This window comes from Dermacentor silvarum, chromosome 5 (assembly GCF_013339745.2).
Source record: "Dermacentor silvarum isolate Dsil-2018 chromosome 5, BIME_Dsil_1.4, whole genome shotgun sequence".
Taxonomy (NCBI): domain Eukaryota; kingdom Metazoa; phylum Arthropoda; class Arachnida; order Ixodida; family Ixodidae; genus Dermacentor; species Dermacentor silvarum.
Window position 1 is genome coordinate 16,777,232 of NC_051158.1, and position 25,842 is coordinate 16,803,073.

At 45.1% G+C, this 25,842-nt stretch overlaps 2 protein-coding genes across 3 annotated transcripts; one reads left to right on the plus strand and one right to left on the minus strand.

Moving 5' to 3' along the window:
- The first annotated feature begins 4,522 nt into the window (after nt 1-4,522).
- Nucleotides 4,523-13,992, plus strand: LOC119452959 (uncharacterized). The gene is made up of 3 exons (XM_037714920.2): nt 4,523-5,234; nt 8,539-8,704; nt 13,197-13,992. The coding sequence occupies exons 1-3, from the start codon at nt 4,701-4,703 to the stop codon at nt 13,361-13,363; spliced, it is 867 nt and encodes a 288-aa protein (XP_037570848.1). The 5' UTR covers nt 4,523-4,700; the 3' UTR covers nt 13,364-13,992.
- Nucleotides 13,993-20,548: 6,556 nt separating this feature from the next.
- On the minus strand, nt 20,549-24,020 carry LOC119452315 (von Willebrand factor-like). Of its 2 annotated transcripts, none has more exons than XM_049667086.1 (2): nt 23,853-24,020; nt 20,549-20,866 (listed from the first exon to the last, which is right to left on the minus strand). In XM_049667086.1, the coding sequence occupies exons 1-2, from the start codon at nt 23,932-23,934 to the stop codon at nt 20,622-20,624; spliced, it is 327 nt and encodes a 108-aa protein (XP_049523043.1). In that variant the 5' UTR covers nt 23,935-24,020; the 3' UTR covers nt 20,549-20,621. The 2 variants fall into 2 exon arrangements, with proteins under 2 accessions (XP_049523043.1, XP_037570469.1); XM_037714541.2 differs by having other exon boundaries at nt 20,549-20,869.
- Nucleotides 24,021-25,842: the final 1,822 nt, after the last annotated feature.

A 25,842-nucleotide genomic window follows, 5' to 3' on the forward strand; every position in this document is an offset into this window, starting at 1 on the left:
GGGAAGCCTCCAGTGAATGAGGTTATATCCTAGTGTCCTTAACAATGTTATCTTGGAGAAGGGCGAGCAATGCACTTGGCGTTTTTGCCATTGAGTTTATTATCATTGTCGCGCGCGCGCGCGCATGCACAAACACACACACACTTACGCACGCACACACAAATACAGACGTACATATGCAAACACACAGATCCAAGAACATGTTTGGGTGCCACATTTCTGGGCGCGACTTTGTGTACTACCTGGCCAAGAGGACCGTAGTTTCATTCCACCTACCTGGAGTCATTTACTACTGTCATTGTGTTCACGTGTCATTCATCTACCATATTTTGCTTTCGGAGGGTGTGCGAGAGATTTTGTGTGCCAGCCACAAACAACACTGCTAAAATTTGCAAAAAAAAAACATACTTAATTGCCATGTATTACGGCAGTATCGGATGGGGTTTAGGAAGTAAACAGATAATCTTCTGACAAAAGAACGAAGAAAAAACATAGCAATTTATTAGAAATAATTGATCTTTCAATGAAATCTAGCTAAATCCCTTCTCTTCATTTGAGTATCTTGAACACGACATCGAGTTACATGTGGCAGCAGCCAGAGATGCAATGCAGACGTTTCTGTGCTGCATGCGATAAAGAAAATGTTACCCGCCGTGGTTGCTTAGTGGCTATGGTGTTGCTAAGCTCGAAGTCGCGGGATCGAATCCCGGCCACGGCGGCCGCATTTCAGCGGGGGCGAAATGCGAAAACACCCGTGTACTTAGATTTAGGTGCACGTTAAAAAACCCCAGGTGCTCTAAATTATTCAAGCGTCCCCTACTACGGCGTGCCTGATAATCAGATCTTGGTTTTGGCACCTAAAACCCCACTATTAATTAATGTTATTAATGAATAAAAATGCTATCTCGCTTAGTAACAAGCATTCCAAAGCTGTGGAAAACGTGAAGAAGGTTTCTCGGTTCCTATAAGCCATCTGGATTAGCTCTTCTACTTTTGTACAAATAAGAAGTAATCGCGACGTATCGGGTAAACAAACAGCTTGTTCTCGTTCTGCTCTTCAGTTCAATGCCACATGGAAGTTATCGCGTCCTTGTGGTAGAGCTACTAAGCCTGCCTGCTATCTCTCTCTGCAAGCAGTCATATATTTCGGTTGGAGCAAGTCCTACTGCACGCACTGTGATTGTTCTCCCCCTGTATAGTTTGCTGCCATGCTCAAAAGCAAACATTTACCAAGAACTTTCTGTATGTGCCAGCTGCTTGTGGTTCAATATTGACGAAAAAATACCTGGGTAAATACACCTGAAACCATGGCAATATTCTCATCAACTAGCTGATTTCTGCTTCCGGCGTCAATGCGGAAATAAACGCAGCAGATAAACCCACTAAGATCCAATATCATGCCTGCCAGAAAGATTGTTCAGGAAAAGAACTGTGCAATAAATATACGTTTCAACGAACAAAGCCACCCTCTGCAAATGAGTCATTGCCAAGCGCATTTGTTTCAAATAACTCAACCTCCAATTCCCTCTAGAGTAACTACCTAAGCATTATAAAATTGTTTTATGCTTGTACAGAATGGATTTCTGCACAGGAAAATTACTTATACATAAAAGCATACAGTTTAACTAAAATCTCAGTTGCATGGCTTTACTGAGGCCATAATAAGCTAGCAATCTGCACACGCTCTAAAATGCATACTTATTCTCGTTGACATAGATCGGGTGTTTCAGTGAAGAATTTCACCATTTTTTTATTGCCTTGGGCAGATAGCACAATTTTAGCCCATGAGCTGGTCTACTCGGTGGACATTACTGGCACAAGAAATTAAAATGCATAATCGACTAGTTAACAAAATGCGCACTAATTAAGTGTTTAACTAATTGCCTTATGGCATCATAATGAAACTTTTGCGCACACAACACGAAACCACAACGAAGAAGTACACAAGGACTAGCGCAACCTGTGTGTAATCAAACTGATATTTTGTATGTTCATCCTAATCAGACAACAAGAGAGATTGTGGAAGCTTGGCATATATCTAGACTACAAAGCACATGTGTCAGTCATCCTTCAATAGCATTGAATGACAAGGAAATTGACCTGATGAATAAGATGTGATAGCGCAATGTTTTTGTTAAAAGTTTTATTTTTTATGTAATAGATTACAAAATGCCCTTGTGCTCATGTGCAGTGATTGTGAGGTGCGTGTCGCGACCATATATATGTGTTTTCTTAGTGAATAAAGGTCAGTTGTTAGTCTGCGCTAGTTCTTGTGTACTTCTTCGTTGTGGTTTCGTGTTGTGTGCGCAAAAGTTTCATTATGATGCCAAACCAACTAGCCCGCCTATCCCTTTTAATGCCTTATGGCCCATATTGCAATTTGCAAATTCTAGCGGGTGGAACTGCAAGGCATATCCACTTAAAAAGAACTATGTGAATGACACCCTTACGAGATATGCGCCGTCAAACTCGAGGTAAAAATGCACTGTCGTTCCACTTACTTTCATAACAAAACGTTGTTTTACACATTGAAGCACAAAAGTAACTGGAATGTCAATGCATTTCCCTGCAAATCATCTCGGGAATTAATATCTCGAAGTTGGTGTCATCCTGAGAATTCCTTACAAGAATTCCTTACAAGTCTTTCCCTGTGTATGTTTAAAGTCAAATTTGTACTGCATGATGTCAAAATAGTCCTATTAAAATGTGTCGCCACTGAATGTTTTGTATGGCACACGCACACGCAGGGTGCATTACGTATTAATCTCAACAAAAAACTGTGTTTACTTGCGGACGTTGTGAATGACAGTATAACGTTATAGGACGTAGTCAATAATGTCGCTGTTGACGCTCACATTGCAAATGTTTGCCATTGACATAGGGCATTGGCAATGTTGCTCAGTTATAGAAATAGCACAGCGCTTTCAGACCTTCGCGATTGGCAGTCTTCAGTTTTTTCAATAATGAAACCTTTTAAAATGTTCATCAAATTGAGGTATATGCGCAGCACCTAAACTTTTATTTCACCATTGTCCTGACCAAGTAAAGAAAAAACGGCCTAATTATCTGCATCGTGTTCTTCATGGAGCGAACGTATGCTTTTTTGCATAACTCAAGCTTTAACTGATTCTTTTCAGTGACCTGCTCAACTGAAATTTCAGCGACAAGGCGCGATAAATACGTGAACAGAAACTTTCGATAAAGGGGCTGTTTTTTTTTTTTTTCTTTTTTTTTTTTTTTTGCGGATGCTCGCTTACTCGCCCATCATTGTGGCCATCTTCCAGGGCTTGAAATACGTGTACACTAAATCTAAGTTGGTCTTACAGATAACAAACCGGTTTCATTTCTTTAAAGCAGCACCAAGGTTCGCATCTAAATCTAACATGCATCAAGGTTCATATCTAAAGAGTACGTGGGCTAAACTTTCTGTTACGATGCTTACGGGCGGCGGCAACGCCGCTCCAGTAGTGAACGAGAAAGTCGTACCATGCATAAAGACACCGGGTTTATTCACACTCGTGAATATGAAGGAAAGTCAAGGGGAGAAGGAAGGTGTGGTAGAAATAAAAGAAAGACTGCGCACATGCGCACGTACGCACTACAGGGAATAGCTTGGTCGTCAAGTTCATGGGTTACTGCACTTTCACACTGCTCATCAGGGAGAATCAGTGGTAACATGAAATAGTGCAGCCTGATGTTCAGGGCTGCTTAGCCAAACTTATCCACCAGACGTACAGACCAGACACATAATAATGTATAAAAGGGCAAAGCTACGTGTTCGAAGATACGTACGTAAAGAGCAGCACCTTGTTTAGTTAGGGTCTGACAATTACGTTGTATCCGTTTTGTTCAATTACATATGTGCTTAATACATGGTCGCTATATTTTTAAGCCATTTAGCGCGTTTCAAGAGCAGCGGCCTGGCCACCTTTTGGAAGCTCTCCGTGACAATTTCGGGCATTCAAAGCTGAGAAACATGATAGCGAAGACATTCTCACATCTCTTCGTCTTCAGCGCTCCTCTACTACCAGAAGGTCTCCTGAAAACAGCGCGCCTATGCCGCTTGCCATTTTTCCAATGCCTACGAAAATAATGTGTCCGCTTTCCAATCAAGGGCCACTAATGCGGTAAGCATAGCACGTTGTTTTTTGTAGACGCAGCGCAGCCTTGGCATGAGAGATGGAAGCAAGATGTCGTGAGAAGTGCTTAAGTACACTGGATATGTTCGTAAACATTCATGCCACTGCGGCTATGGGTTCTCGCTAGGAAGTCCGTTGTCTCAGATCACGCGTAACCCTGACGCTTGCAGATCTTGCCCGCCCGCCCTCCCCCTTCCACCCTTCAGGCAGGAACTGATAAAACCCGCAAGAGCTAGTCCTCAACTAACTAGTACGCGTAACACGAGTAGGACGACGCTTAGGCGGAAGAAAGATAGCGGCACAACGCAGTTGACACAGAATACTTCTCGGCGTTCAGCCAGAAGACGTATATAAGAGTTGCTGTGTTCAACAGCCGCCCACTCACAGAACAGCGATTCAACTATGTGGGTATTTTTAGATGTTTCCAGGTCAACGAAATAATCTCTTGGCAGGCGATTTTCTGCGCAGTTAAAGAAACTTTTCCTCGGTAGTCCGAGAAAGCCATTTGGCGCACTGAACATCTTGGAGCTTACTCCACACTACTGGGCTCTCTTGCTAAAAATGTTCGGGAACCAACATTTCGGCCCCACGGATCTCATTCATGCGCATACGTATACCACTCTCGAGGATCTTTCCATAAAAGAAGGCTCATGTGCGCTTCACCGAATCACATTTCTTGAGACGCCTGCCAAACACCACCAACATTTGGACATCGGTTGTGGACCGGGGACGTTCACAAGAGATTTCCTCGCATCTCGCTCCATGCCTTGCGCAACGTTAGTTGCCGTCGACCAATCGCCGCTGATGATCGATTTCGCTAAGCGCTACAGGCACCACGACAACGTCACGTTTGACGTGTTCGACTTTGGTGGCCAAGACGTGCAACAACTGATCGGCAAGTATGGCTGCTTCGACCGCATATACTCATTCCTGTGGTTCCATTTCGTCAAGGATCAGCGAAAAGCCTACGCGGACCTTTCCAAGATGCTGGCGCCCGCGTCAGGGGAGTGCGTGATATTCTCGTCCGTTTGGAACATCTTCACAGATGTCTGGCTGCAAGTGCACTTGATGGAAAGATGGCGACAAGTGATTCCTGTGAGTGTATATACTTTGTTTTGCACAAATATTTCACACAATAGTAATTGAACAAAGCGGTTTTATTTACTTTTGCTACCGTAGCAGCCTTAAAATTTATTTCTAGAATATAATCGTCATTAGGACATATATTCTTCGTGATATGAGACGAAACATTCAACCCCCACATATTTTCATTGACTCTTCGCATGCAGAAGTACGACGTAGCTTCGTGATGTGTCACAGGAACACGTTCCTGGCTTTTTATTTCGCTGTTATGAACTCAGCTTCAAGCAAAAATTATGGCTAATCACTACTGCAACCACTTCACAGTCACTTCCATATCGTCGACATCGCATAACCACGGCCGCTGGAGTGGCATAACAATTGTGACCAGACGCTTTCTTTGTCTTGACGGAAAGTGTGAAAGCTGGAGTGCAAAATTTCGCTCTATGTGGTGGGCAAAAAATATACGCTTATTCTGCCAACTGGATTGAAGCTGAAGAGCTCCAGTTTTGGAAAGGATGTTCATATATTTACTCATCCAAATTATGGGCGGCGTGGCTGACGAGGTACCCAGCTGAATGACAGCTGAACTCTTTCAGAAGAATCTTGAAATTTCCAGCACGATAAAGACGAGGACAGAAGGATAACACATGAAAACAGGACAAGCGCTGGCGTACAATTGAATGCTTATTCTCTGAAAACCACATATATGTATGAACCGAGATATTTATGCACAGCATATCGTATGTAAGCACCACATAAACCACATATACACGCACATCTCCACAATATCACAAAAGAACTGTTAAAAATTCGACTTCCTTTTTCAGTAGTGATAGCGAAGCCGTGCTGAAGCAACTATACTTCCTCCCAACTTGATAAATTACGCTTCTATTATTTCGCGTTGAAGATTATCGCGAGCCCGTTTTAGAAACGTTGCATTAAAGAAAAGTGGAGTGCATTTGCACTGTTTCCATGGAAAGGCAAGGTGCCAAAATTCAAATTGAAACACTGTGCAGGCTACAAAGTGCGGGGACTTTAGCACAAACTCGTGAGCCCAGCGCCATGCTGACAAGTTCTAAGTGCTAATAACAGTGTTCGGGTTGTGCTGAAACGGAGTGGGAGGGAAAAAAGTTAACCAGTCGTGTGTTTCTCCTGTTGGGTGGTGAAGTCCGAGCAGCGACGTTCGCATGACCTCTAATGATCAGGCCCCGCAGTGCCAGTCTGGTCGTCAAAACGCCACCCACGTCTCCTCCCAGCTGAGAGAGATGCCACAGGTTATCGGGAAGCTACACTGCGGCTGAGAGGAAGCACTGCGATCCCGGCACCAGGCCCGGGCACTGCCCGAAAATTTGTCCTCCGGTGGGACACACGTACCCACATCTCCCACGTGTCTGCTCCCCTTTCCACAATCTGTCTTGGGTGGAGGAAGTCTATCTCCGAAAAATTAGGGCCGGGGCGCCTGTTACACCATACCTCACTTGCATATAGGGTCAACCATATCAAGACAATCTCCAGTGTCGCACGTGGTCCACTTCTTCGGCTGCAGCGGATTCCCACCACATACATTGTACATACCGTTGGACAAAGTCCACGAAAGTGTACTTAGGAGTGCGAAGTTGAGAAGCGACCAACCTTAAGATCATGAACGATGGCTCATGGACCATAGATTGTATAAGTTGCTTCTGCAAAATCTGCATGAAATGAACCTATAAAATTTTTTTAATTCCATACCGACGTTATGCAGCGTGGCCAGCCAAGCAAAAAAAAAAGCGTGGGCAGCTTGCACTAGGGGTGCAAGCTGCCCACGCTTGGGGTGCAAGGCTGGAGTAAACAGCGGAGCTGGTGATTGACATAGCTTCTTGCAGGTTTTAGTAGGCTTGGCTATTTTGCTAGGAAATGCTAAGTACTGCTAGGCACGGTATTCCGAATCGGCTCATCGCCGACGCACAGATTCTCGCTTGGCCGCGCGACGCACTTCAAGATGAGCGGCTTCTTCTTCGGGTGTCCGGATCTTCTTTGGTCATCCCATGTCAAGGCTACTTGTACTCGCCACAGAGTCAACGAGAGTTTTGCCGCCGTCCCGGCGGCTCCGAGCTTTATCTCCCCGCTGACGTCATGGCCAAGCTACGCCTCCACACTTGCCGGGGCGTGGCTGGTCGAAACTTGCCGAGCCGCCGCCAGAGGCGCCTGCTGCAGTCAGCTTCACCGCGCGCATTCGGCGCGAACGCGGTGAAACGGGGAAACGCGGACGGTGTAGGCAGCAGCACTGCGCGTTGCCTCGTTGGTGCTGCTACATTTCTTTCTCTCTCTCTCTCTGTCATCTTTTTCTTTCTCTCTCCCGAGCATAGCGCGCGCCGCGCGCATGATCTCCTTCCCTCTCCTTAACGTCCAATGTCAAGGCAACATGTGCACGGCACGGAGAGATGAAGTACACGCCGTTCCGCGAGATGGCTGCTAGGCAACGCATGGTGACGTCATTGTTCAGCGAGGTTTTTTGTACACGCTTCACGGGCTGACGGTCGGCTTAAACAGCTCCACTATTAAAAAGAAACAATAATAAAAAGGCACCAGGCGCCATCTTGCCCGTGCGGCCCGTGCTGACATGTCGCCTCCCACACCTCTCGTTCTTGTCTTCTTTTCGTTTTTTTTTTTTCTAGTCACGCGTCGTCTTCTTTAAGGGACCCTCATTTGCCACCTTTGTTATTCTTTTCTTCATTGCACATGAGGCTCGCGGGGCGCTGCGGTCTTCTAATTATCTTAGACCATGCATCCGGCGGGGTCAGGAACACAGTGATTTCGAGCACATCATCAGATCAGGTGAACATTTACTTTCATTTGACTAACGCCAGCAGTGCGAAGTCATAAGGAATATTTAGTGCCGCGATTTTAAATGACTTGAGGCTAACAATGCAAGTTATTGTGTGTGTACAAGATGGATGCTGCATACTAGTATCCTAGTATTTTGTGCAAAAGTAGTTTACGATAAATTGGCCCAAAAAAGAAGTTTCACCAGCACCATCACCTACATATCCCTAAAGCTACCTAAAAATGACTTCAGACAATTACCCAAGAAGATTGCTCACACATTAGTGACTTGAGCGACTTTGTGAAAATAAATGTTACTCATATCCGCCAGCATTTCTATCACTTCCGGCACACGACTCATATTGTACAATATTCTATAGTTTCGTTCTTGCAGGCTACAAGAATTCTTTCCTTATGCACGTAAAGCATTATAAGTGCATCTGTTCAAACAGAAATGGTGAATAGGGCATGTTTTTATGCATACTTATGATACCAAATTTTGCTTTCCCAGGACCCAAGACCGCTATTTTCACTCCAGTACAAGTTCGACTTCGACGGCCAGCTGGATAAAATAGAAGCTGAGGTGCGAGCGCTCGTCGCAGAAGCTGGCCTGGAAACTATCGCATGTCACGTCTTTCAAAGCGAATGGCCGTTCCCAACAGTGGAAGTGTTTGTCGGTGAGAAATTTTATTGCGATAGCAATTATATGGACACTTCAACCGGATTTCTGCCGTCGGCGTCGCCGTCGCCGTGAGGTTCCGTATAGATAAAATCTTCACCGCGCGCCGTATGCCCGAGCGCAAGCGTGCTGGGACGCACGCTATCACGGAGAGCGAACGCACTCAATCCCCCAGGCGCAAGCAACGAAGCGGGAAGCCAGCGCCGGAGGGAGCCGGGGGGGGCACTTCTGCTGTGCCAACAACCGCGCTCGTCGCTCGGCCGCACGGTCTCTTATCTCTCCCGCGCGCAAGCAAGGAAGCGGGAAGCCAGCGCCGGAGGAAGCGGGGGGGGGGGGGGGGGGGCGCACTTTTCTTCTGCCAACAACCGCGCTCGTCGCTCGCCGCACCGTCTCTTATCTCCACACGGCTCTGACCTTTATGAGCCGTGCATTCGCGGCTCAGTTCCTGTTGAAGCGATAGACCGCACGTACCTTCGCCCGCAGCGGCGTATGCTTGCTGCCAGCGTTTTGACCGTCGTTGTCTGCAGTCATTCAGTGTGATCTCTTCATGTTTGTTTGTGCGCGCTCACACCACGCTTGTTCATTCAGTTAGTAATAGTCGGGTCACATTTTCCAACGCACGCTACACATGTAATGCTGCCCGGATCGGCAGTGCAGCGCTACAGGTGTGTCCCTTCGCACGCGCGCTGCCCACGGGAAGCGCTTCTCATCAACACCACCGTTTCACACGCGCCTTCTCGTGGTCATCGAGTCTCTCTTCATGTCGGTCTACTTACGCCGCAGCACACCTGCTTACTTAATCAGCTCATGTTTACTACAATTCATATTGTTACCAAAGCCGCTCACCTTACTTCGTATGACATTGCTGTGTTGCTATCGCATTCATTGCTTCGCCCTTAGGGCGAAACTGTGACATTTTTTTAATTTTCTGAACACTGAAATCAACTAATTCAATTCAAGGCAACCAGTTTCTATATACACTTATCTTTCGCAGGTGCAACCACCAATTTATGAGATTATAACGCTAGAATGCCTTTAGCCCACTCTTTCTGAGCTCAAAAAAAAATGAGTGAGTGTGAAACTTCAAAGTATCTTCCCTAAAAGTAGGGAAGGCGCATTCCGTGTCTTCATATTGAACTTGCATCCTGGCGATTTTGTTTTAAAAGCTTGGGATGGCAGCTCGGTTCTTCAAAATTCTGCCTCCCCTTAGATAGCCCGCACTAAGCTAGAGAGAAAGGCGTCACAAAATGACAGCGATGCTAATTCTAAGAATTTATCTTTAGCTCTACGGTTTTCTGAACCAACTCGTGGATTTGGAGGCTCTGTGACAATATCTAGGAATTTTTAAAACATGCAGACTCCAACGAGGTATTTATACATCTCGGGACATATTTTGTAAATATACATTCTAATGGTCACTATTTCGCCCTTTGTTGTTGGCTGGGATGCCACCGTTGTCGCCGGAATCAGCCACTTGACAGGTGGATATGATAATAAATCAAAATTAGATAGTTTCAAAATGCGGCTTCTGGAAATATGCAAATGAAATTGGCAGCTATATATGGAATGTAAAATAGCTGATTACTGTTTCCCATGTTGATTCTACATCTGGTCGAACACCGTTGGTCACGGTAATCTCCTTATGTACACTTTGTCTCACTTGTTCAGAGCGCCGACCGCGGACTGGAATACAAGTCGTAGCCTCTCAGATTGTTGAGCTGAATGGCAGTAACTTTTTTATCAAGCTCCAATCAATGCATTAAAGTGGGCGGTTAGAAATGCTCCGCAGCGAATAATGTACTGCTCAGGAAGAAAATTATTCAAAACCTTGTACCTGGATTTAATCTATATGAATGATTCACCTGACGATATGTGGTATCTAGGTGATTGTATATTGTATTGGTCCTGAACGCATGCCGGTCAGTTTCACCAGCCTCAGCACAAAAAAAGGTATAGCAATATATTAGTATTATTAATGCTTTATTCTGGAAAATTTAGCGTACAGAAATGTGGGCCCCCCATTAATAATACATGCCCTCTCGCGAAAATTGAAGGCACGCATACACGGCCGCAACTTCAAGCGCGTGAGCAATGACGTATCCATAGAAATTTGGACAAATTTATGTAATTTGTAACCGTTTTGGTAGCATAAGAAAGCTACAAATTACTAGAGCATGCCATGAGTTTTGTAGCTTTGTCTTTTTTTTTTCGCGCTATACAGTACTGTCATTATTAAGCTTTATATTAAGGGTGGACGGTCGATTCTTGAAAAGTCATAGCTATTTGAACCTACAGATTTCTCAGGCAAGCTAAGGATTTTCGAGGAGTGATTCTATGGGGATATCTGGGCCTCAGGAAGTTGGCATCACTGCGATACGACGTCAGGCAGAAGCACTTGAATCGAGTGAGCAAGGCTTCCGTGTGGAAGCCGAAACATTTAACCCTTTCACAACATCATTTCGATCGGCGTTCTGTTCACTGTATTTGTAATATGAATCGATAAGTTTGTTTATTTTGATTTCCAGTGAATTCCCGAAGCGTTGATATCAAAACACTTGAAGCTAAATGAAGTCTTACTGCCAGTTGCTTCTCGTAAAATGATAAAGACGCCTTATATTTATGTGGACTGACATTTTATTGCGATAGCAATTATATGGACACTTCAACCGGATTTCTGCCGTCGGCGTCGCCGTCGCCGTCGCCGTAGCCGTCGCCGTCGCCGTCGTCGTCGTCGTCGCCGTCGCCGTCGCCGTGAGGTTCCGTGTAGATAAAATCTTCACCGCGCGCCGTATGCCCGAGCGCAAGCGTGCTGGGACGCACGCTATCACGGAGAGCGAACGCACTCAATCCCCCAGGCGCAAGCAACGAAGCGGGAAGCCAGCGCCGGAGGGAGCCGGGGGGGGGGGGGGGGGGGGGGGGCACTTCTGCTGTGCCAACAACCGCGCTCGTCGCTCGGCCGTACGGTCTCTTATCTCTCCCGCGCGCAAGCAAGGAAGCGGGAAGCCAGCGCCGGAGGAAGCGGGGGGGGGGGGCGCACTTTTCTTCTGCCAACAACCGCGCTCGTCGCTCGCCGCACCGTCTCTTATCTCCACACGGCTCTGACCTTTATGAGCCGTGCATTCGCGGCTCAGTTCCTGTTGAAGCGATAGACCGCACGTACCTTCGCCCGCAGCGGCGTATGCTTGCTGCCAGCGTTTTGACCGTCGTTGTCTGCAGTCATTCAGTGTGATCTCTTCATGTTTGTTTGTGCGCGCTCACACCACGCTTGTTCATTCAGTTAGTAATAGTCGGGTCACATTTTCCAACGCACGCTACACATGTAATGCTGCCCGGATCGGCAGTGCAGCGCTACAGGTGTGTCCCTTCGCACGCGCGCTGCCCACGGGAAGCGCTTCTCATCAACACCACCGTTTCACACGCGCCTTCTCGTGGTCATCGAGTCTCTCTTCATGTCGGTCTACTTACGCCGCAGCACACCTGCTTACTTAATCAGCTCATGTTTACTACAATTCATATTGTTACCAAAGCCGCTCACCTTACTTCGTATGACATTGCTGTGTTGCTATCGCATTCATTGCTTCGCCCTTAGGGCGAAACTGTGACATTTTTTTTTTCATTTTATTGCGATAGCAATTATATGGACACTTCCACCGGATTTCTGCCGTCGGCGTCGCCGTCGCCGTGAGGTTCCGTATAGATAAAATCTTCGCCGTGCGCCGTATGCCCGAGCGGAAGCGTGCGGACACGCACGCTGTCACGGAGAGCGAACGCACTCAATCTGACACGCGCAAGCAAGGAAGCGGGAAGCGAGCGCCGGAGAGAGCGGGGGGGGGGGGGGGGGGCGCACTTCTACTCTGCCAACAACCGCGCGCGTCGCTGGCCCGCACCGTCTCTTATCTCCACACGGCTCTGACCTTTATGCGCTGTGCATTCGCCACTCGGTTTCCGTTGAAGCGATAGGCCGCACGTACCTTCGCCCGCTGCGGCGTATATGCGCTTGCTGCCAGCGTTTTGACAGTCGTTGTCTGCAGTCATTCAGTGTGATCTATTCACGTTTGTTTGTGCGCACTCACACCACAGTTAGTAATAGTCGGGCCACATTTTCCAACGCACGCTACACATGCAATGCTGCCCGGATCGGCAGTGCAGCGCTACAGGTGTGTCCCTTCGCACGCGCTGCCCACGGGCAGCGCTTCTCATCAACACCACCGTTTCACACGCGCCTTCTCGTGGTCATCCAGTCTCTCTTCATGTCGGTCTACTTACGCCGCAGCACACCTGCTTACTTAATCAGCTCATGTTTACTACGATTCATATTGCTACCAAAGCCGCTCACCTTACTTCGTATGACATTGCTGTGTTGCTATCGCATTCATTGCTTCGCCCTTAGGGCGAAACTGTGACATTTTTAATGCTGCGTTCTTTCTTTTCATTTTCTTTCTTTTTTTAAGTTTTTGAGTGGTCGCTTAATCATCAGGAAACTATTTCAGGTCTGATTTTTGAAGCCTTTGGATTCTACGAGGCCATTCCGGAGGAGGACATCGAAGCTGTCAAAAGAGACTGGGTTCGGTTAGTACAGAGCGCCGCAACAACCAAGTCAAATAGATTTGCAGCCAAGGCTGCCTTCTACTGCGTCCACGCAAGAGCGCGTCCATAAGACAGATGGAGTAAAACCACTGCCTCAAGGCATCAGTTTTGCAAGGGACCGAAAGATCCTTCATTTATTTTGCTTGCTTCGCTGCTGGGCTTTTCACGACAGTCCTGATTTAAACCATGCTGGTTCAATTTTTCTTCTAAGAATCAATAATTTGCGAGAAATATTTCCGCCATATATAGAAGAACTAGACCAAGATTAATCTAGGACAATCCGAGTGTTAACAACTATAATCTGTATTGGTCAGCTTGGTGACGCCAATAAGCATGGTGCTTGTTAACATTTCGCAAACGTCCATACATCGCAACACATCGAGGCTAGGGCTGACACAATTTAACGATACTGTCCTTATACTATTCCTTAGTCTTCGCCAATGGTCCGAGAGGCGCTGTGTACAGCCCACGCTATCATCGGAAACAACCAGTTATGAACAGGTGGATAAAGAAAATGAAATAAAATCAAGCGAGCGGAATCCATGCAATATACTAGCCTAGGTAACTGTCAATTTTTTTTGCCACCTGCTGCTTAGCGCATATCACGTTTAGTGCTTTCGATGACACACAAAAGATCTTCAGATGATTTGTGTCTATATTTTGCTGATATGATTGTCAATAAAGAGGTCAGAAGAAACATACGCTGTCTCCAACGTCTTCGTTTGGCAATTCGTTAGAAAAGCCTTCCATGTGTTGTCGAAAACTCCATTCGGCTTCTTTATTAAGTTTTCTTTTTCACTTTCCATCGGTTGTAATTAAAAATTAATTTAAATCTCATGGCACTTCAAGGGGCCCTTAAGTCATTATATAATGTTTTCGAAACTAATGCACTCCCTACACACCGAAAGATTTCCCCTCACCTGATCGTTCTGAAACAATGTTGTTTGCGCAATGGATGCCTTTGTGTATCACACGCAGTGTCCTCAATGATTGGAAACGCCTATTTGTCAATCTCGATGTATGACGTTTCATGTTATATTAACGCGTTTCAAAAAGTGTACCTCTCCGCCCACTAAACGACGTCGATTATAAATTACCTTGGGATGAAAACGCTATAGGGCTTTCGGCACAAGGCACAAAATGAGATCAAAGAACTGAATAGAAATACTACTAGCAAGAGTGTTTTTTTTTTTCAGCTAATCTTTCTTCTGTAGCTTTATAAGTTAAATTTTCAGGTTTTACGTGCCAGCCACGATTTGATTATTAGGCACGTCGTAGTGGGAGACTCCCGGTTAATCTTCACCACCAGGGGCTCTTTAACGTGCCCCCAATTAATGCACAGGATACGGGCGTTCTTGCATTTCGCCCCAGTCGACATGCGGCCGCCGTGGCCTCGTGCTTAGCAGCGCAACACTCTTAGCTTTCTTCCAGTCAAAGCAACAGAAGCATGTTTTTAACAGAAGTCACTGCAAATCCGGCGTCGGTGGCGGCGTAAGCGCCGGCGTCCGTGGCGGAGAAAGTCAAACCAAACCACGCCGGCCCTCCGCATGGCGCAGAGGCGTTAGTGAACTAATTGGATTTCTCAAAGTAAAATAGGACCGAAAAATCCTAAAGTTCGCAAAATACGACTAAACCTCAACCGACAGGCATGATAACGTCGGATTGTAATTTGAATACACAAACCCCTTTTCCAGCATTTCTGCCATACATACAGCGGCGCGTCCGGGCATGTTACTTGTATAAACACCATCCAGGTGGCGCTCGCCTCCTCGGAAGCGTAAAACGGCAGAGTCGAAGGTGGGGGAAAAAAAAGAAAGCTGCAGTTGCCGGGAAGCCTGACAAGCATTCGGGAATCTTTGAATGCTATCGCGTTCCACTCTTAAAGGCGAAGCTTAAGCGTCTTCCAATTTTTTTGCATCACTGAAGTTCTTTCATTCCATACCAGCAACTTTCAGAAGTCTATCAGCTGGGACAGTTATATCCTGCAAAAGCTGCCGCGCAGCACTTCAAAAAAGATATACCGTATTCTCCGGACTATAAGCCGCAGTCATTGTTTTATTATGCATATATATATATATATATATATATATATATATATATATATATATATATATATATATATATAGCTCTACTGAATATATACAGGGTGTTTCAGCGAACACTTTCAAAAATTCTTAAAGGCTGCCTGTGGCAGATAGCACAATTCTAGTGCATGCACTGGTCTACTCGAAGAGGCGGACATTATTTGCACAAGAAATTGAAATGCATAATCGAATAATTAACATAAATTCACCAATTAAGTTTTTAACTCATTACCTGATGGCCCATATTGCAATTTACAAATTGTAGCCGTGGAGTTCGCAAGGCGGATCCACTTGGAACGAATTCTCGGGATGACACCAGTTTCGAGATATTAATTCCCGAACTTTGCGGAGAAATGCATTGGCGTTCCAGTTAGTTTCTTAACAAAACGTCGCTTTATGCATTGAAGCACAAAGTTAACTGGAACGCCAATGCTCAGTCTCGCCATGGCACGCCGGCTGGGCCGTCTGTGCGTTCGCTTCAGTGCGAGCGACAGGCTGAATCCAATTATCCGGTAGATATAGCTAGACGGCAGGCTGTGAAATCTCAAGCAAAGACCGTCTTCGTCACCATTCAAGAAGCACAAAGAGACACACCATCAGATTTGCAATAAAGCCTAACTTTAATAAAACACTGTGTGCATAGTCTTTCCAAAACCAAACTAAACAGACCTTTCGCTCGTGACAACTATGTTTACAAGAGTTAAACCTCAGCCATTTTTTTCTTCTTCGGAGCCAAAGAAACCTACTCTGCCTCTATCGACAGTGTTCTTGGAAGGTTGGTGACATGTACATCGGAAATAAAAACGTTCGTTCGCTCTCTTTACTCTTCTTTCTCGCTCACTCTCCGAATCACTCTAGTTCGCTCTCTCACTCTCTCTCTTTAGTGTGACAGCAATTATATGGACACTCCAGGCAAATTTCACCCGTTCAGCGTCGCCGCATGGCATTCGCCGTGTTGTAAACAGAATATTTAGAGCAATAAGTTGCATATCATGGTTTCTCAATTGGTATAATGTTTCCTGTATTTATTTGGGAATAAAACTCTGCCCTTAATGTTCAATGAATGAGGCCATAACAGTGGAAAGCTCTGAGATAATTCACCAAACGCAATTACAATAGTTCATCAGAACAATGGGTTTAAAGTGCGTACCCTTCATATACACGTGCAAGCCTTAGAAATTTGTCGTCGATATCGTTCTTATGTAGGGCATTCAAGTTCTTCGGTACATTGCTTCCAATGTCAGAAAACATCACTACTAGAGTTCTGAATTCATAACACCACATTTTAGTTTAAGCCTTAGTCTGCAAAAGACAGCTCCTAATGATGAAATAAAAAGTTGTCGCAGTTTCACCTGAAAGGCGAAGCATCAATTGCGATAGCAAACTTGTAGAGAGCTATACGGAGTAATGATATTAGCTTTATAAGCTGTATAAACTTGGACATGCAGCAGCATCGACAACACGCAAAACTGTTGTCGACGCCATCGGCGTTTTGTCCGCGTTCGCTCAAAATGCGTGCGTCGTTGGTGACTGTTGCCGGAGCCTCTGATATAAATAGGCACTGCGTGCCGCAGCTAAACGTCGCCTCCCTTCCCTCCCCCTCCCCCACGGCCTCTCGCTCGTTGGAAGAAGGCGCGTTTGCTCTACATACATGGTGATTGTGAAGGAGAACAGAGACGCCTACTTCTGCAGCCCTTAAGCGAGCACGGCGCAGAACGCGCGTTTGTTCTCCGCCGTGCGTTCACTCCCCGTGAAAGACGCGCCCCTCGCACCCTTTCACTCGCACATACAGCGTTCGGCGCGCGGCGACGATTTCTTCTCCAAATGACGTCATACGGAACCTCACGGCGACGGCGACGGCGACGGGGACGGCGACGCCGACGGCAGAAATCTGCTTTTGAGTGTCCATATAATTGCTATCGCAATAAAATAAACCTGCAGCAAATTACGTGCAGTTGCTCTTTCGTGCGGCTTTACCTGCATAAACGTGTTTGTTTTCACGTGATTTTGAGCATAAAAAATCACTCACTGCACACGATTTCAACAGAGCAAGTTTTATTCATCGCTCTCAATTTAGAATTCACGTATATCTTGAAAGAGTAGTAGCGTTGGTCTCACAAAGAGGCCTAACATTCGCTCAGCAGTACACATTTGTCGTCGGTACGTCGCCGGTAGTAGCCACTCTTGCAGAAGCATCTGGTTTGGCAATCAGCTGTACAGGGTCGAGGACCTCGTGCATCGCACTTTTCTTCACCACAGGAGCTGCTCTCGCAGAACTTGAAAACTTCTCCAGGACCACATCGAAGCGGCGCTATTTGCCATCCTACGTGGATAGGAAAGAACGTTACAAAATGATATTTCGTGAACATACTGTCATAAAGCTGAGTAAATGCACTATCGAACAGATACCTCTGTAACTGTCGACGAAATAGAAGCACCGTGCTCCTCTTAGAGATGTCAGAACATTAGCAATGCCACTTTGCGGGTACGTGTCATATTTTTCAAGGGAGCATATACAACGAGAGCAGAAAAGGTGACAACATCAGGTATTTTCGCCTTCCCTTTCCGCAAACTTGGTGAGCAATGTATGATCAACTCATCTTTCTTTTTCATGGACGAGGAAGAGACATTCCTGCTAATTGTGTAAACTGTGCTCCGCGTGCTGTCTCGACCCTAAATGTTCGCTCTCTGAGAAGTAAGAAATCACGTGAAATTTAGCTTTGTGTATGTCTACTCTATGATACGTCCCTTGCTTTAAGCACTGCTATTAGACGATCATGAATAACTAGCTAGTCAGAATTTCCGTTCCAGTGAATTTCTAGCAGATGCAGAGCTGCATATAACTAAGAGAAACAACAACAGATGCTCACAAATCAAAAGGAATGCAAAATATACTATATACAGGCTGTCCCAACTATTATGCACCAAACTTTAAATATATGCACTGGACAGAGCCAAGGTAATGTTGTTTGCCGTCGCTTGGAGATACTCAGATTATTGTACAGCGAAGCTGTTTATGCGGACCCTTCGCCGTCGTTGTCGAACTTTGCTAAAAAGGGACCACGTGACTTTGCGGGAGAGGAGACGAAAAGAAGAGATCCACAGGGGGAAAGGGATTGAGTATAACTTGTTGCTGGGCGGGTTGATTGAGATCTGAGGAATACATGGTTGCGCTAACAGGAAAACAAAAACTTAGAAAGAAAAGTAGGCAACGATAGGTCGGGCGCTAAACTTCAACTGTTTTATTCTTACAGCAGAGCAGGAGAGATTCAACAAATAAGCATGCGTGAGTCAGTGTCGTATAAAGCGATTACAGTGACGTTTTTAACAGCTGCATCTCGTTGTCAAACAGAAAAATAGACGTGTCACTAATACAACTTACCTCGCTGGGCAACTGTGCATCCGACGATGATGACCAGAACGGACAAGAGGAGGGAGGTTCTCATGGTTACTGCTGCTTTCACCGTGTCGATTCATCGGCATAACGCATTAGGTGGTATTTATACACTATTTGCACGATTTCTGCTGCCAATAGAGATGGCCCCGGTTATCGGTTGTCATACACACGCCGTGAACCCGTTTTTCTATTTATCAACGCTTTCTGTTCGTTCATGTACATCATGTGTCCCAAGGGGCGGTGGCGTTGGGAAAACATCAGGGTTCCTATAGATTACGAGAATCGTGTCGCACCTGCCCACTCTCACTGAGGTTGATAGCTGGGTTTCCCTTTGTGCGTGCAATGACAGAACTGTCGTTATTCTTCTGAAAGCGCGCGCCGTTAGAAAAGAAACAAGTTTAAGTTGGAAGGAAAACACATGAGAGCTCTGCTGTTTCATTTCTGTATACAAATATTTATCCAGTATGCCTGGGATCACACATGTTCCGAAAACGTTCCAGCTTTTTTTTTTTTTTTTTTTTTTTTTTGGGGGGGGGGGGGGGGGCTTCCATCTTGCAGGCCATTCTTTCTTAACTTTTATGATGCAAACTGTGCGAAACATGAAGAGACCAATTAACTCCAGCTTAGCCACCTATCTATTTCTTTGTTAAAAGCTATCAGGAAGGCCTTAACCCCTTAACTGCCGTGACAAATTCTCCGCAAAAAATGTTTTAGAAGTGTGGAATTTCCTCACGACCTGCATATTTTGCAGCATTTTTCTAATTTTTTGCAAATTTCTAGACTATTTCTTGCAAAAATTGACAAATTTTCACGACGACCTAACTTGTCATCGGTGACTCGTCATCGGCGCCAGAGGACGCTTGTTGTGATGAGTTATCTCGTCGTCGGCAATGAAGGGGTTAACAAAAGTTGTGCACAGAAATGAAATTCTTCTGATGATGCAGCTATTCTCGGTGATTTGAATGATAAAGGATAGCGCGGCTCAATGCCTGACGGCTGAGTATCCTCCTCATGAAGTAATAATAATTGATAGCAGCACCACTTTATCGGTTGTGCACCCTGGCAAACGGGGCGATAGACCTGTTTCTCACAAGCGAGAGCTGTATGTGCGTAGTGTTTACATCAAACCGTGTCCTTCTGAACACCTGCTTCAGCGATATGAAAAAGCAGGGTCCCTTGTTCACACGTTTAGTGCCCTGTATGCAATGAGGAGGAGTACGCTTAGTATTTACTAACGTGTATACGAAAATAGCCGAAACGGCTTATTTTCTTCTTGCACGTCATTACACCAATCATACTGTGTGTTTCACATGCGGCTGCGGACAACTTCATCAAACACCGGACAGTTCTGTTGAGAAGATTGATTTGCATATAACGAGCGCAAGGTTAGCAGTTGCGTACGCTCGAACGAGGCAAAACTGTATTCTGTTTAGTATTTTTGACCAGCACTGTTTGCATAGTGTGTTTCTTAAAGCCCTAATATTCTGCAGCAATGTTGCACAAATAAAAACTCGAAAATTCTTGATGTAGTTTTGTCAGCCTCAATATATATTTCCAAAATTGTCGCGAAAATCCAAACCTCATCAGCGCGTTCTGGTAATTTCGTGTTTTCACATATTTAAGTGAACTGTGAACTCCGCATTCATTAAACGTATATCTCTACGAGCATTGGGAAAATACGTGTAACGATGAGAATGCATGCATAGAAGTATGCTTGTTCTACTATTACGGTCGCATGACACAACGAAGAGCTCTAGAACGTTTGTTGGTGGAAACCATAATTTTATAAAGAAAGCCGTATGCACCCCGTCGTGGGTAAATGAAGCATCAGCAGTATTGCCACCGCTTCATCGCAGGGAAGAGGCCTCTGCGATGGACACCTTGGTAATGTTGCACTGCTCCTTCGAAACGCATCTGTGGTCCGAGGGACGACGGAACAAGCCCGGGGCACAAAAGCAGCCCGTGATGCAGGTCCTTGCGCAGATCTTGTTGGTGTCTGCAGCATCTGCGCAGGTTTTCTCTCCACAGTCTCCACTGACGCAGGTGTACTCTTCACCTGGAGCGCATTCTCCGGGACCTAGAGCTTTCTTTCCTGCTGATGGAAAAGGAAGTCCCAGTCAAAAAAAAAGTTCCTCAAACCAGTTGGAAATTTCCAATTGGAACCAATTGGATATTTCCAATTGTGTTTTGGGACACCCATTGGAAAAATCCAACAGGTCCAATTGGACCAATTGGGTTTTTTTTATCACAATTGGACCCAATTGGTCTCTGACCTGGGCTCGCTGTGACCAACAATAAAAATGAAGGAAAGGAAAACAAAAGCCTAGATAGGCCTTAACCTTAATTGATATGGCATGGATATACTTGAAACTCCTTTCGATAAACATACTCATGCATGAACACACTACGGCAATTATCTTCATTGAATATATACCAACACTGACCACTTACTATGGGAGATGCATGTCAGGCGCTATATATGTGAGCAAAATTTGGTTGACCAAGTGGTGCCAGTGGTTCATGAGAAATTCGTAAAATTTCAAGATAGATTTTTAACTTCACAGAAAGCTAAATGCTTTTCGCCATTGATCACACCAATATACAAAGATCTTTTACTTTAAAACTAACAATATAATTGTTATATTATTATTATCAACTATTCTGCTGTTTCGTACATGAGATTACTCAGTGACTTCCAATTGGGTCCAGTTGGGACCAACTGGCATACCAAGCTCCAGTGATGTCCAATTGGAACCAACTGGACTTTTCATGATGCCCAATTGGAACCAACTGAACTTCTCGTGGAACCCAATTGGAACTTGGGCCTCCGATGATATCCAATTGGAACCAGCACCAGTTGGGTCCCATTGAAAAATCCAACTGGACTCAATGGGTTTTTTTTGACTGGGGTATAATTTATAACAGGGTTGCGAATAGGCATTTGTCTGAACCAATCGAATACGAACCCAATGGAATACTTTTTGAATAATGAGCAGGCGTTTCCTAATGTAGTCAGTATAAAACGATGTTGAAACTGTAGTAGTAGTAACATTGGTAATATTTTGTCATTACAATGCACTTTACGAAACGTTAACTTAAACTCAAAACTGAGCATTAGGAACACATGAGCTGTTTGTCAAGATCTTGGGAAAATTAACTCGCACATCACAGCTTCAGGTCACAAAAGTACTTTTGCGATTTCTGAAGGACTGAGCGAGCGCCTGTGATACGGAGCAGAGAACTTTCATTACGTTGGAAATATCAACATTGAACTTTCTCATGGTAAATCAGTTCTGCAAAAGCCCACAAGGTGGAGAAAAGTTCATGAATGGGAAAAATCGTCATCAACTGTAGCTGCAACAACTGCAGGCTGTAGCCCAAAGCTATAACGGACCAGGACAAATTTTTATTCAACTGCGAAGCATTATTTCTGAGAAACTCGTATGATTTTCCTATGCAGCTTCATGCATAGGAAAATCATATGTCCGGTGGATGATGATTTTTGCTTTTCATTAACTTTCCTTTCTTGTAATTATTTTGTTCTTTTTCCCCTTGCCCCTGTACCTTCCTGCCTTTCATTCATCCTCCTCTCTGTCTTCTTTAGCATGCGCAAGACTTTTGCGAATATTCTCTGTAAAGCTGTTTAAGTCTGGCTTCCTGAACGACACAGCCTGCTCCTCTACGCAAGTTCTGTGTTTTATGCCTAGGTCCACGGGGAAACATTATGGTAATGTTGCTTCAATTTTATGTTTATTTTGCACAGTTGATATTTTGAAGTATTCGTGAACTACACGAAGAATATCTGTATTTAGGAATAGTGACAATTCCATTAGAAAGACGAAACAGATACTACGCCGTTCGACTGATTATTTCAAAGTTTCGAATATTAGCAATGCGTGTATACCTCATGAACGAAAACCAAGCAAACGCGTTCAACACGCTTTATAAAACACGGTCGATGTCAGCACAGTGTAATGAGATTAGGAGGTGTTCGTCGATGTAACGATTATGAAATAGTGTGATGAATTTTATGACACGAGAACAACGAAACGTATTTGAAAGTTCGAGAACGTCGACAGATTATGTGATAATGCATTGATTGAAAAAGATAGGTATTCATAAACCTGCCGTCAGATGATGTCTATGAAAACATGATCGCTTACACGTTGGTTCCGAAAAATACAACTAAAGCATGCTCTTTGTTACACGCTTCTGACATGTTTCCACGCATACCTGCGAGGCTCCGTAAGGTCTCGAACTGGTTTGCCATACTTAGCCACAGTCAAGCTGCTCCGATAAACTACAAATCTGAGCGATAGTATGAACATCTGTGCATCTTTGTGGTGTTTTTGTGAATTTGTTCGACGAGCGCTATATATACAATTAACACACGCTGTTGCACCTGCTCCTTCGGTTCGGTATTCGATTATCTACCAAGAATATTGCGAGACCTTTGCCAGTATCCGTGCTTCACTGTGACAAGCTTTTGCTTGACTTTGACCCTTTTCGTGTCTTCTGACCCTAATCAACTTGGAGAATGACATTACATCAAATACAGCAACTCCTAAATTGCAACTATTACACCTCCTCGGACGCACTGATGCCATGCCAACCTCTTCTGCGCTGTGGGACATTTGAGAACCAAAGCGCACCTTACCTTAACTTTCTACGTGCACCACACCACTGTGGTAAGCGAAATGCACAGTTCCACGATCGAAGTCCGGAGCCACCAGGACTAGCCGGTAAAACACGCATGCGTACCATCTTTTCGAAGATTTCTCCACGTTGCCACTTGCACCAAAAGTAGTCTGCATGCATTCAGTGATCAGGACTGGTGGCAAAATTGTAGATATCATTCCATCCAATAGAGACGAATATTTCCATCAGCAAGTCTGCATCTGTTTCGCCCGTGCGATCCTGAGCCCCAGTCGACCCTTCGATGTTTGATCGATATTTGCTCGTATCGATAATATCAGCGAAATATTCCTATTACAATAAGGCTGTACCTGTTCATGATAAGGTAACACATATGTAAACTGCACATATACTGCCAGAAAGATATTGTACTGTCACCTCACCTGTTCTCCTCTGAGGAACAGAAAGTGTATTTGCATCGTAGGTGACAGTCGTCACGAAAAACGCGACTGCCACAAGCCTCATACTAGCGAGCTCTTTCAGGCGACCGCACGCGCTTAGAGAAGTGAGAAAGCAACACACGCAAAATCCGCTCGCCTAATCGCAAGCCATACTTTTTTTCTTGTCTATTTGTTTGATAGGAGCGCGTAAGCAGCTGGAAATTTATACATTATTTGATTCCCCACCGTTTCTAAAGTCTCCGTTCACGACAACCACGAGCGTCATTTTACGACAGGCAGGTGGTGCAAGCGTATTAACACGACACGCTTCGCTCTTGCTTTTTTCCATCGAACAGTCCTAAACATCGAGCAGAGAGATTTAAACGCCCCTGCGTATGGTAACGCATAACTAGCTCTTGGTGAACAGGTGGGCTCCCCTTTCGTTAAGCTAACCATACGCGTACTCTTTCGCTGAAGGCAGCTCTCGCGTGAAAGGCAGCTTGCACATCTCTTCCTCAATTTTCTTTTCTAGAAACGAACCTTAGCGAAAGCGCTTAGGTATATATACCTGACAACAACACCAATACTAAAGCACCCCATGCAATGGAACATCTTTTTACCTCACCGAGGAGACACAATTTTGATGCCCCGCTGGTATTTAGAGACGTTGACAGTATAGCCTACACCTCTGGTGTACTTTTTAATGTTGGTATAAATTTTATAATAACGTCAAAGCGGATTTCGTACCTCGGTAAAATAGTAGCGTGAAATTTTGCGAATGTAATCGTTGATGTAAGTACCGCATTTTCTGTTGTCTGAAAATTGTTTATTGGTTTGTGGCTATGTTTTAAAAATGGTATCCGTGCTTTAGGAGTGCAGTGACACCAATGCTTCGAGTGGACCACAGGAAACATTGTGCCGCATGTCAGCTCCAGCGTGTTTTTCCCACTCAGCACCGTGCTCTCCTTCTCGCCCAGATTGGAATTTTTTTAACGCTAAGCACTTTTACAAATATTTCGCTCATCTCAACCACTTGTTTTCTCACGACTTAAGTTGCTCTTCAAGTACCTTAATTGCGTTCCAACTGTAGAGGAATTATGAGTTTTTTTATGATCAATCTCTAACACTCGCTCAAGAAGTTTTTATATTTAGAATGGCAGATCGAGGTCAGCAAAAATCAGTAACAGCTCCAAACAAATGCGGGCGTTGCTGATTCTGAACTCAGTTGATAAAGCCCTACAAGTTCGAGCTATCTAAAGTTAGAATTCTGACTTGATCCTTTGTTGACAGTAATTAGAGGACGAATAATGCTAAACGGACGTTTCAAGCACAAACTTGCAACTGAGGGCTTGAAAATAAAGGCGAAATATATATAGCAGTTTGCCGTCCATGACTTCTTTCGCGCCTTTTCCATATGGCATTTTCTTCGCCATACAACATAAATGGCGACGAGGATTAACTAAGAAGGACTGCGGCCGCCATGTTCAACTGCAACACGCCCCCACCATTCCTTGCTATATGCCAGACCCTGCAAGCGTGCCCTGGAGGCAATGGAAGCGAGCGTTTCTCAACTACTTGGAAACCCTCAGCGGAGAGGAGCTGTCGAAGAAGCGCTGCAAAGCGATACTGCTCAACGCACTTGGCCTGGAGGGTCAGCAGGTGTACTATATACAGTCTGGTGCCATACAACGCACACAGCAGCAAGGACGTCAAAGAAGACGGCACCGACGTTTTTAAAGAGGCACTTGAGTGCTAGACAAGCATTTCGCCACGACGGCGAACGAATTGATGCAGCGGCACTATTTTCGAAAGCGTCCACAACTGCCGGGGGACCTCATGGAGGATTACTCCGTTGCCTATACGTGAGCTGGCCGCATGCTGCAACTTCGGCGACGGAACCGAAAAGGTGGTGTGTCACCAGTTTTTGGAAGGAGCAGCATCGCAGTAGATACGTGAGCGCCTTTTGTTTGAATACTCCGGCTTGACGCTCAGT